The sequence below is a fragment of the Trichechus manatus genome, unplaced genomic scaffold (genome assembly GCF_000243295.1).
Source record: "Trichechus manatus latirostris isolate Lorelei unplaced genomic scaffold, TriManLat1.0 scaffold00077, whole genome shotgun sequence".
Classification (NCBI taxonomy): Eukaryota; Metazoa; Chordata; class Mammalia; order Sirenia; family Trichechidae; genus Trichechus; species Trichechus manatus.
This window is the reverse complement of record NW_004444013.1, coordinates 1,872,346-1,883,838: the sequence shown is the minus strand read 5'-3', so window position 1 is coordinate 1,883,838 and position 11,493 is coordinate 1,872,346. Positions and strand designations below refer to the sequence as shown.

At 58.0% G+C, this 11,493-nt stretch overlaps 1 protein-coding gene across 1 annotated transcript in view; it reads right to left on the bottom strand.

Moving 5' to 3' along the window:
- Window positions 1–11,493, bottom strand: part of ELN (elastin) — a 34,718-nt gene that overhangs the window by 17,582 nt on the left and 5,643 nt on the right. Inside the window, exons 2-15 of the mRNA XM_023735265.1 lie at window positions 10,740–10,790; window positions 9,632–9,661; window positions 9,068–9,100; window positions 5,570–5,605; window positions 4,991–5,068; window positions 4,430–4,498; window positions 4,283–4,345; window positions 3,608–3,655; window positions 2,577–2,648; window positions 2,230–2,259; window positions 1,634–1,705; window positions 983–1,024; window positions 515–574; window positions 208–255 (exon numbers count right to left, since the gene is read on the bottom strand). Coding sequence (XP_023591033.1) covers window positions 208–255; window positions 515–574; window positions 983–1,024; window positions 1,634–1,705; window positions 2,230–2,259; window positions 2,577–2,648; window positions 3,608–3,655; window positions 4,283–4,345; window positions 4,430–4,498; window positions 4,991–5,068; window positions 5,570–5,605; window positions 9,068–9,100; window positions 9,632–9,661; window positions 10,740–10,790 — 732 coding nt within the window. The remainder of the gene's footprint in view (window positions 1–207; window positions 256–514; window positions 575–982; window positions 1,025–1,633; window positions 1,706–2,229; window positions 2,260–2,576; window positions 2,649–3,607; window positions 3,656–4,282; window positions 4,346–4,429; window positions 4,499–4,990; window positions 5,069–5,569; window positions 5,606–9,067; window positions 9,101–9,631; window positions 9,662–10,739; window positions 10,791–11,493) is intronic.

The following is an 11,493-nucleotide window of genomic DNA, read 5'->3' as shown; positions in this document are numbered from 1 at the left end:
GGATGGATGGGTGGGTGGGTGGGTGGATGGAGGGATGGATGGATGGATGGATGGATGGATGGGTGGAGCTGAAAAAGTTGGCTTTGGATGATAAATGGGGGTAGGGGTGGCCTGGGTTAGCTGTCTGTGAGGCAGGCCCTCGGTGGTGATAGTGATGGAGAGGATGGGGGCTGGGGGCTGGCAGGTGGGGACTCCAGATGTACTCACCATATTTGGCTGCTTTAGCTGCTGCGGCTGCAACCTGGGGGCCAACCCCTGGAAGAGAGGGGAGTGGGGAGACCGAAAACTGGGCTCCAGCAGCTCCAGAGACCACCTGTTCCAGCCCCTAGAGAACCCACCCATTCACATGTGGGTGTAGGTGGGGGCTTCATCGCAAGCAGAGGCTCACAAAACTGCCCCCACCTGATGGATGGTGGGCTGGCCTGCTTTCTGGAGAGATCCTGGCCAGTCCCAGGGCCTAGAGCCTGGATGATAAGCACCTGCTTGTCTGGAAGTGGGGTGAGGCTTTCCTTACCTGTCCCTGTCGGGTACACGGCCTTGCCCCCTGCACCAGCTACTCCTCCAGGCCCATAGCCTACAACACAGAGAGAGAGGTTCAGCAATCATCTGGGCAGATCTCACCTCTGCCGCCCTCCCCTGCCTTGCCCTTCAGGGGCCAGGTGGCCCAAGTCTTCACCCTGTCCCCTTCAGCCAAAGTACAAACAAATACAAACATGTGTATGGCATTTTACAGCCAGATAATGTTTGTTATTCCCATTTAACAGATGAAGACACCAAGGCCTTGTGATAAGGGGAGAGCCAGGATTGAGGACCAGGCTGAGTCCAAATTCCATTTCTTTCCTTAGTGGATTCCCATTCCAAGAATCGCCCCCTCCCCCAGCTCAGCGGTCTCCTAACCCAGGGCAGGGTCCACAACACCTTGCCCAGGTCCTGGAGCTGGAAGTCCCCAGAGGTCCACAACATCCAGGAGGGACTGGCTTACCATAGGGCAGTTTTCCAGTGCTATAGGGCAGTCCGTAGCCACCTGGGAAGAGGGCAGGGCAGCTCAGGGGCTGCCCCACGACAGGTCCACCTCACTGGGACCCTGCCTACCTATATGGACACACCCACCCCCACAGGTACCCCTCTCCCCTCACCCCCACCCGCCAAGCAGGGTCACAGCTGCCCCAAGACCTGAGGTAGGTCCCCTCAGGATCCCAAGTCTCTCAGGAGAGCAGGGACCTTGGGCAGAGGGCATGGACAGCCCTGCCCCAGGGCCTAATGGGACACTCATCCCCTACAAATCCAGGCCCAGGAGTGGCCTAGAGCCTGCATGTCTTCCTTATGCCCCACCCCCACAGCAAACATCTCATTGTCTGAGCTGATGGGGGCGGCTAACATCAGAGGGGTCTTTCCAAAGAGTGATGCTTCTTACCATCACACCAGTGGTTTCCCCTAAGGGTTATGGGTCTGTGCATGTGTGTGTATGCAAGTGCATGCATTTGTGTAGGAGTCCAGCACCTGCTGGACTGACTTTCCCTCATTTTCCTTTGCTGGTGGCCGCCCCACCAGAGACACCAGTGGCCCAACAGACCCCCCTCAGCAGTAAGGACTGAGGAGCTGTGCTACCTCTTGCACCACCCCCTTGACTTACCTGGCAGCTTGGGTGCCTTGATGGGGTATCCCAGTGGGACCCCAGGCTTCTGGACCCCAAATGGTCCAACCCCTGTGGGACAGAGAGCAGCATCAGGGCCTGGCACCATGGGCTGTAGCCAACGCCCTCCTTGGGCCTCTCTAAGTCCTCATCCTCACACTCCTCCTTCTGCCCCAGTCAGGACAGCTCCCACTGCACACGGAAGATGTGCTGCCCAGAAGGTCCCCACCTCTCCACTACCGCTCAGCTGAGCGTACCCCATTGACAGGCCACTTCCTCTGGGAAGCTGCAGGGCCCTCTCCCTCCCGTGCCTTCGGCCCCAGTAGGGGACTGCAGCCTCGCAGCCTTTGGGTGGTGGGGTTTCTGGGCTCATTTGGGCTGCCCCACGGGTAGGGGCAGGGGATAGGGAGGCAGGTCTGTGGTGACACAGCTCTGTGCTGAAGCTATTCCCAGGCCTGGAGCAGCAGTGTGAGGCAAGCGGGGCAGGCCTTGATGGGTTTCTGGGTGCCCAACCCCTCCCAGGGCCAAAACCCCTGCCTGGCTGGCCGCCCTGCTAGCCCGCCACCCCCAACCGGGAAGGACCCAGCCCAGCTCACCTGGGATTCCGGCAAAAGCTCCAGCTACCCCTGCAATGACAAGGAGCTGTCACTGCAGCCGTGGCCGTGGCGCTGGGCACAGAGGCACTCCTGGCTGGTGCTGGGCTGCACGAGGGGTGGGCAGCCTAGAAGTGGCCCGCTCTGCCCAGACCATGCTGGCTCACCCTGCCCTCACGCACGCTCTGCCATTTCCACCTGTACCGGGGCTGCAGCCCAAGAGGCGGCCACCAGAGGGCCAGGGCCCAGGATTCCCCCACCTCCCATGCCAGACCAGAGGGAGGGGCCGGGTGGGCCCTGAGGGCAAGTGGAGATTCCCACCATGGCCCCAGCCTGGGTCATCTGCATACCTGGGGCCTTGGCCTTGACTCCTGCTCCAGTCGGAACTCCAGGGAGCACTCCCAAACCAGGGAACCGAGCGCCTGAGGGGGCAGAGAGGGAGGCACTGAGGCCCAGCGTAGCGGCCTGCTCCCTGGGGTCACACAGCTGACTCCTAGCCCAGGCCCACTGGGTGGGTGAAGAGAAAATCCCTTAGGTGGGGACTTTCCTTCCTTGACTGGCCCAGGGTCAGAGATCTGAGTTTGAATCCCATTTCCTAGACTGAGCGTACACCTCAGCCTGCCTCAGTGACAAACTCCGCCCTGAGCACTCTCACCCAAGAAGGCAGAGTGAGAAAGCATTTCAGAGGGTGGAAGCTCCCTGCAGGCTGGGAAGCCTGTGCACTTCTGTGCTATCACTTAATATTCATTCCCAACTGTACATGCACGCATGCACACACACGCACGCACGCACGCACGCACGTACACATACACACAAGCGCACACGTGCACACATGTTGCCCAGAACTCTCCATGTGCCTGGGCCCCTGCTTCTCCCATCTCCCCTGGGGCTGGGCCACTGCGGCCTGGGAGGGCAGAGGTGGGGCAGTCTGTTCAGCAAAGACTGCAGAGCAGCCTGCCTCTGGGCTTTTGGGGGAATTCAGAAGGTCACATGTTGGGCGGGACGCCCAGGCCCTGGTAGGAAAGGAGGATGAGGGGCAGCTCTAGGGGCTCCCGCAGGGCAAATACGCTGGCGGAGCCCCCTGGTGACTCACAGCTTTTGGGAAAGAGCTGACCACACTGAGGACTTAGTACATCCTCAGGACCTGCCTCGGGCTATGACAATGGGCTGGGCTTGGAGTCAGCAGAGGGGTGAGGGGGTGTCAAGCTGACTGCCCCTTGTGAGGTCAAGGCCAGTGTCCATGTGTCCATTAGCCTGTGCTTTGAAGCTTAGGGAAACAGCACTGGCCAGGACCTCAGGCCTCTGTTGGCCTCTGCTGGACCGAGCACCAGGGAGGCTGAGCCGGGCTGATTTTCTTCTCCCTTCCCCTCCTTGCCCTCACCTGCGCCTGGGAGCACTCCACCTGGGTACACACCTGGTAGCCCCACACCTGTGGCCAAAAGGAGGAGCCGTGAGCAGCAGCCAGGCTTCCAGGAAGCCATCCCAGCCCTTCCCACCCAGGCAGCTCTAGGGCTCTGGGACCAGCAGCCCACGGGCCGATGGGGCAGCCAGGACGGATGTAGGGCAGCCGCAACCCTCCTCCCTGAGTTTCCGAAGTCATCTGCAAACCCTTCTCTGTGTGGATTTATCTCCGTCTCCTGGAGCCTGTTTACATGGCCAGCCCAGCCCATCTCTGGGTAACAGCTTCCAGATGTTCCCTTCCTGCTGTGTGGACTCAGACAGCCTTTTGTTTAACCTGGACTCAGTTCCGTAGGGGCTCATCTCAGCTCCACCGTGACTAGCTCTGGGCTCTTCAGCACTGACTCCCCACCCTAAGCCTCCATTTCTCTATCTGTCACCTGTGATGTCACCCCAGACACAGAGCTTGTCTCTGAAGTCTCCTCCTCCAGGATACTGGGAGAAAGGCCTGGGCCCCTTCTCCCAAATTCACAGACCCCAGGCACCATACTTTGGGCCTGGCTACTGTCCCTGCCCTGACTTTCTGCTCCCAGTGTGGTGGTGGGGCCCCTGACCCTCCCTAACCTTTGCCCTCCAGCCCCAGGGACTCCACACTGACCGGGCACTTTCCCAGGCTTCCCTATGGCTCCGACTCCAACTCCCACTCCAGGCACCACTGCACCTGTCATGGATGGGACCACATCAAGGTCAGCTCCACCTGGGCCTGCAGCCTTCGCCCGGGCAAACTCAGGTCTAGCCACCATACCTGGAGACACTCCTAAGCCACCAATGCCACCGACTCCGCCAAGCCCGCCGACACCACCAAGCCCAGCACCTACAGAGCCAGAAGTGAGAGGACTGAGGTTTTGCAAGCAACAGTGTGGGAGGCAGAGGGGCCCTTGGCTGCATGTTGAGGGCCCAGCGTTGAGGTCTGACCCTGCCACCAGCTCGCATGGGGCCAGGGCAGAGCCAGTTTGCCTCCCTCTGCCAGTTGCCATCAAGTTGACTGTGACTCATGGTGACCCCGTGTGTGTCAAGAGTAGAACTGTGCTCCATAGGGTTTTCAAAGGCTGATTTTTTGGAGGTAGATTGCCAGGCCTTTCTTCTGAGGTGCCTCTTGATGGGCTTTACCAACCTTTCAGTCGCAGTTGAGCGTGTTGATCGCTTGCCCCATCCAGGGACTCCTTACTTCCCCTAACCTCAGTAATTGGAGATGAGGATCCCACTCACCTGCCTCCCAGGGCTGGGCTGAGGAAAGATTCTTTGCAAACTGGGGAGACCATGGAAGCCAGGGGGCTTATGGCGTGTCCCAAAGAGTACCACTTACCAGCCTTGGCAGCTTTATAGGCTGCAGCAGCACCAGCTACTCCGCCGGGCACCAGAGCCCCTGGAAAGGCACCTAGCCCTGTGGAGAGGGGGCAGGGTGAAGTCCTGAGCGGCCCCAGCCTGGCCCCACCCTGCCCCAGGAAGCACGCTGCAGGCTCTTCAGCAGGACATGAGCGCCCAGCAACGACCACTGCACATCAGGACCAGGCTTTGTGTTGGAGACCAGCGTGGGCCTGACTGTTGTGCTCAGCTGGACCAAAATGCACAGGTCTTATGGGGTCAGACTTCTGCACTTTCCTCCGGAAAGCCACCTTGAATCCCTGAGCTGAGTGGCTCCTCTGAGCTCCCCCAGCTAAGGCTCCCTCCACCCAGCCTTCATCACTGTAATCATAACGGTTCCCGGCACCAGCTGGAATACTCCCTGATGCCTGTGGCAGATGCTCAGGGCAGGGGCAGCAGTGTTGCCTGCATGTCAAGGCCCAGGACAGGGCCTGGTCGCCACCCCTGCATCCTGACTTTCGTCATGCTGGACATGGCTTAGGTCTCTAGAGGGGCATCTGGTCTGTGTGCCAAGTCTAACCTGCTCCAATGCCACCGCCTGCGAGCCCTCCGACACGTGCAGGAGAAGGAGACAGAGATGGGTGAGGAGAGGCCAGGGGGTGGGCATCACTCCTGGGCCTGAGGAGGGTCTCACTTGGGGTGGGGGCAGGAACCTGGCAGTGCTGTGGCAGTGTGGAGCCACTCAGTTGAACTCAAGCTTTTGGGATGTGGGGGCCAATCTTGATAAAACTGCAGCCACCCTTTGATGACCAGCTACACTGTGCCATGTAGACGTGATTGCGTTGACTTTCCACAACAGGCCAAGCCAAGCCTGTGTTTTTCCTAGAAGGTCCGCCAGCAGCCCTGAATGCTAACAGAGACCCAGCAGGGCTTTGTGCGAGGGCAGGGCCGGCACAGGGAAGAGTAGAGCTGGGAGCCGAGCCCACCCCACCAGACCCCTGACCCGGGTCTGTCTTCTGCTTCCTTGCAGGTGTCCCCTGACTCAGTCATCTCCCCCTCCCTGTGTCTGGGAGCTCCTCTGTCCCCCACCTTGACTCCTCAGCCTAGGCTATGTGTCTGTCCGTCCGTCCAGCCTCCCTGCACTCCAGAAGCCTGCTCCCTCGCAGACTGATGCTCACTTGTTTGTGAGAAGCCAAATGACTCCCTCTGGCTCGCACCTTGCCACATCTGGGCCCAGTTGCGCCTTCTCCCCCTCCAGGAGACATTCCTCGGCCTTGGCCGGGGACCCAGGGGCAATCAGGTTGGAGTTCACAACTGTGCTGGGTTTGTTTCCAATTACGTGAACCTCTTTAGTGCAAGCACCAGCTCTGGGCTGCCAGGTGCCCGGGCCCCAGGGGCAAACCCTCTCTGGGGACTGGCTCCAAACATGGGGGGTCGCTGAGCTCTGGCTTCCACTGGGTGTGGCCTCCATCCCCCTACCCTCCCATTTCCTACTTGTGTGACCTGGACCCATCTGAAGCTCTGTCAGCCCCTCTGCGAGAGGGGGCTCCCTCCCGGGCAGGTGTGGCGTGGTAGCCAGGCCAGGCCTCAGCGTGCCTGCCTGCACTTCCCGGTGCTCCAGGCCTGCCCCTCCCCAGCACTGGCAGCGGCTTCGGCTTCTTTCAGCCCAGCCTGTTTCCTGAGCTCCAAGAGGGCAAGGGATACACTTGGTCATTTCCTGTCCACAGAGGTGCTGGGAAGAGAGGAGAAGAACTGAACAGGAAGTGAGAAGAGGCTGGGTAGGGGTAGAGTGGGAGGTCAGGCCAGGCCTCTGCCAGGTCCAGGCCCTTGCAGGGGCCAAGCAGCTCCTCCACTCATCTGCCCTTTTCCCACTCTCTCACCCCTACTGAGGCAGGAAAGGGCCTTTGGACTCACCTGTCCCAAATGGCCCAAGGAGTCCAGCACCTGAAGAGGAGGGGAAAGGATGAGGAGCGACCACAGCTGGGAGCCAGGGGGGGCCTGGCCAGCCCAGCTCGCCTTCTGTCCAGAGTCAGTCCTGCTGTCCCATCTCCCTGAGGCTCAGTTTCCCCATCTACAGAATGGCCACGATGTCCCTACCTCCCTGGACCAGGGAGCTAGTGAGTGGGGGGTGCCTAGCATGTGCAGCTTGCAGTTGCCCAGTGGGTGCTCCCTGCTCCTGCTGTCCTTGCCCGCCCCTCTCGGGTAGGTGGCTGGCATGCAGTGGGTTCTCAGGGTGCGGTGTGCAGGCTGCCAGCTGCTGAGTCCTACCCATGAGCCAGTTCAGGCTGGCCCACCACCTTCCTGGGGCCCACGTGGAACAGCTGCCAGGCCACCCACCCGCTACCCGCCAAGGAATTAATTGTTCCTAAGCATGACACACGCTGTCTGTGCCCTATTCCATTCCACTTGGACAGGTGCAGATGTACCCACAGCCCGGATCAGAGAGCTTCCACCAGGGCCCTATGCAGCCCTGCCAAGGCCTTTGTAGCCCTGAATCCTGAGACTGAAAGATGACCTCAGGGAGCTCATGGGATCCAGCCTTGGGGACATAGGAGGAGACACCCTCACTTTCCTTTTGATCTACTCCTTCACCCTGAGCTGGAAGTTCTTTGGAAAGTCTAACCTAGATCCTTCATTAATGAAAGCTCCACTTTAGCAGCGCTCCAGTTTAGTAGCCGTCCATCATGAGCTCTGTAGGAAGTGGTCTCAGCCTTCCCCCTGGTGTTTAAGCCCAACCTGCCATGTCTCCTGCTGCAGGTGGGACCCATCAGTCCCCCTCTGGGGCTGAGCTGGTGTGATCTCCCCAGCTGAGGCTTCTAGACTGAGCGCACCACCTCCAGACCTTTGCCCATGCCAGCCTTTCCCCTGATGTCCCTCCTCCTCCATTCACCAGACCTGATGCCACTAAGTTGATTCCAACTCATAGTGACCCTGTAGGACAGAGTAGAACTGCCCCATGGGGTTTCCCAGGAGTGCCTGGTGGATCTGAACTGCTGACCTTTTGGTTAGCAGTCGAGCTCTTAACCCCTGTGTTACCAGGGCTCCAAAGTCCCTCATGCTCCGAGAAGGCAGGATGTAGGTGCTGGCAGGGAGGAGAAGCCCTGGGCAGACCCCAGGAATCCCCTGGCACCAGCATCCTGCCCTGCCTCTCCCCTCGTCTGGGCCCCGCCCTGGTGTTTCACAACCCCAGCAGGCTTTCGGGGAAGGGGAATCTGGGTCTTGCAGATACATTTGCACTTGGATTGTTGAGCATCAGGATTTTGTAAGAGCTGTTGGACATCCAAACTGTCCAAGAGCCTCAGGCTTCACAGCCAGGGTGACACGGTGCAGGGTGGGGGTGCCAAGGCCACATGTGGAGCATCTCATGCAGATGGGGCCATAAATCTGGACAGAGATGCCATTTGCTCCACCTGCTGCTCATCCGCGGGTCTTTCCCGGGGGGACCTGCCCTCCCTCTTTCCTGGGGGTGTTCCTGGGAGCCGGTGGTGGACCCTGTGGCAGAGCTGGGCCCATGGATGAAACCAGGACAGAACCAGCCACACCTTTTCACTGGATAACCCCATGGTGGTCATAGCTGGAAGGGGCTGGGATCAGAAAGCAAGCCCATCCAGGGCCAGGGCAGAGCTCAGCTTGGGCTTGGGGTCAGGGCTCAGTCTGGGGGCAGGATCAGGGCTCAAAGTGGCATCCAGGTCAGCACTGTCTGGGTTAGACAGGGACCAGGTGTCAGGGGCATCTGGGTGGAATCTGGGGCCACATCTGTGTCTGGGTCCCAGTACGCAGTTGACAGGCTTGGTGGCCACTGGAGCACCAGGGACATTTGGAGATCCCATGCGGGGGGGAGTGTCTCCAGGCAGCTGGCGTGTGAGCCCCGTGCACTTGCAGGGCAGATGCCAGAGAATCCTCACAAAGGTAGGTCATGAGGCTGCCTCCAACCTCCTTCCCTGGAAGCCCCGGGCCCTGGAAGCCTGCCCTGCTGAGAGCTGCCCGTCACCTCCCACCACAATGCTGGGCTCACAGCTCTGTAGGCCCTCCCCCACCTCCTGGCCTTCCCTCATTGTTCTGAGGCCTTGGGTCATACCTGGCTTGGGTGGTTTGCCTCCAGGCCCCAAAGCTGCAGAGGGAAGAGAGAGCAGTGAAGAGGGGCCCAGCCAGCTGTCTTCCTCTGTACCGCCCCGCAAGGGAAGGGCCGTTTGGGATCTCTGCCCTCTGGTCCTAAAGGGCTGTCAGGAAGGGTCCTCCCACTCAGAAGGGGCACCTCTGGGAGCCCGGTGTCCAGAGGCTTGGGCGGAGGGGGAGCCCAGCCTGGCTGCTGATTTGCAGTTTATACTCTCTGAACCTCAGATTCTCAGCCTCAAAAGGGGGCGATGATTCCTGCTCAGCCGGCTTCAAAGGCATGTTTTTGAGGATCAAAAGAGATATATGAAAGAAGGCAGGGCCGCCTGGGGAAGAGGCTGGGGTGGAGGCTCCGGGGGCCAGTGGGTCTGGTTCTAGGACCAGTCTCCCCACATGGGGCACCCAGTCTGAAAAACGAGGGATCCTTGCTGCTGGGGCCTGCGGGGCTGCTGAGGCTGTGTGTGGGCTAGGGTGAAGGCAGAGCAGGGGACCCTTTCAGTGAGGAACCAAGCTTGGCTTCTGAGCTCACCTCCTACTCCAAGGCCTCCGAGACCAGCCCCTGTGTTGAGGGAGAAGAGAACCATCAGTGCCCCCCCAAGACAAGCCCCCTCCACTTGCGGTCCCACTGCTCACTGCCTGGCTACCTGACCTGGGCAGGTCTGATCCTCTGTGAGCCTGTTTCCTCACCTGTCATGCCACGCTAACAGCCCTGCGCCAGTTCGTGCCTGCACGTGAGGAGGGTGCTGCTGGCTCCCCTCCCATCCACGTAGTTCTAAACACCCCAGTACTTTGTTAAATGTTGAAAATATCACTTGTGATTTTTCAGTCCACTTTAAAATGTGATTTTTTTTTTTCTAAATTAAAATAGAAAATGATCTCCCTGATGCCATTACTCCAACACTCTGCCCATTGTCTTTTGGGGGGCTCCCAGGCTTTACCTGCACATGACCAGTTTACCAGCTGCCACTGAGTCATGGTGACCCCATGTGTGTTGGAGTAGAACTGTGCTCTATAGGGCTTTCGGTAGTTAATTTTTTGGAAGTAGATCCCCAGTCCTTTCTTCCCAAGCACCTCTGGGCCTCCAACCTTTTGGTTAGCATCTGAGTGTTAATCATTTGCACCACCCAGGGACTCCCATCTGCACACAGTCAGCCTTTTTATGTTACTTTTACTTCAGAAACAGTTGGCCATACTGTAGGACAGATGGCCTAGTCACACTTTTTAGAAGCTGCATAATATTTCACAGTTTACTTAATCACACCCTGCAGTCAGGTGGACATCTTGTTTTACATTTTTGCAAATAATACTCCTATGAGCCTTGCTGCAGGCTGTTCTTTTTTCTCTTCTTTTGGATGATTCCCTTAGAGTGGATTCCCAAGAGTAGGGTTGGGGGGGCTATGGACCTTCTGATGGCAGCAATGTGTGACCACACCCACCTCCCCACAGCATCACAAGCATTGTGTTGTAGCTTTCAGAAGATGCAAGCTCTTGGTAGCTGTCAAACAGTGCCATATACACTGTGTTTTTAAGTGGGGGTGATCAGTGGGTCTTCTAAAGTAGAAGTGTCAATGTTCTTTCTCCTGCAGCTCTTACGAACACATTTGCAAACAGGTGTGTGGAAGTTCCATGTACATTACCTGGAAAGAAGACTCCGCCAGGAGCGGCACCAGGAACAGCCCCTGGGATGCCTGCAAGGAAGTATGAAGAGTCCTCCATTGAAACCTAAACCAGTTGCCATCTAGTGGACTCTGACTTACGGTGGCCCACGTGTGTCAGAGTAGAACTGTGCTCCATAGAGTTTTCGGTGGCTGATTTTTTGGGAAGTAGATTGCCAGGCCTTTCTTCCGAGGTGCCTCTGGGTAGACTCAAACCCCCAACCTTTCGGGGAGCAGCCAAGCATGTTAACTGTTTGCATCACCGAGGGACTCCGAGCTCTCCATTAAAAAAAACCAAACCTGTTGCCGTTGAGTTGATTCTGACTCATAGCAACCCTATACGACAGAGTAGAACTGCCCCATAGAGTTTCCAAGAAGCGCCTGGTGGATTTGAACTGCCGACTTTTTGATTAGCAGCCGTAGCACTTAACCACCACACCACCAGGGTTTCCAAGTTCTCTATTAGTCGGAACTAATAAAGCATGGTAACAACGATGATGAAAATGACGGTAATAAAGCAATTTATGTTTACCAAGCATTTTCATTCTTGTTTCTCAAAGTGGCCCCGTGAGATTGAAAGCCAGGAATTGCTATCTTCATTTTCATAACGTGAAATCTGAGGTTCAGAGACGTTAAGGGACTTTGCTGGAGTCATGCAGCTGGACCAAGATGGAGCCTGGCTTCAGATGCAGGCTGCTCCTCTGAGTATGGCTGCTTGCATTGTGTTACCTCGTCC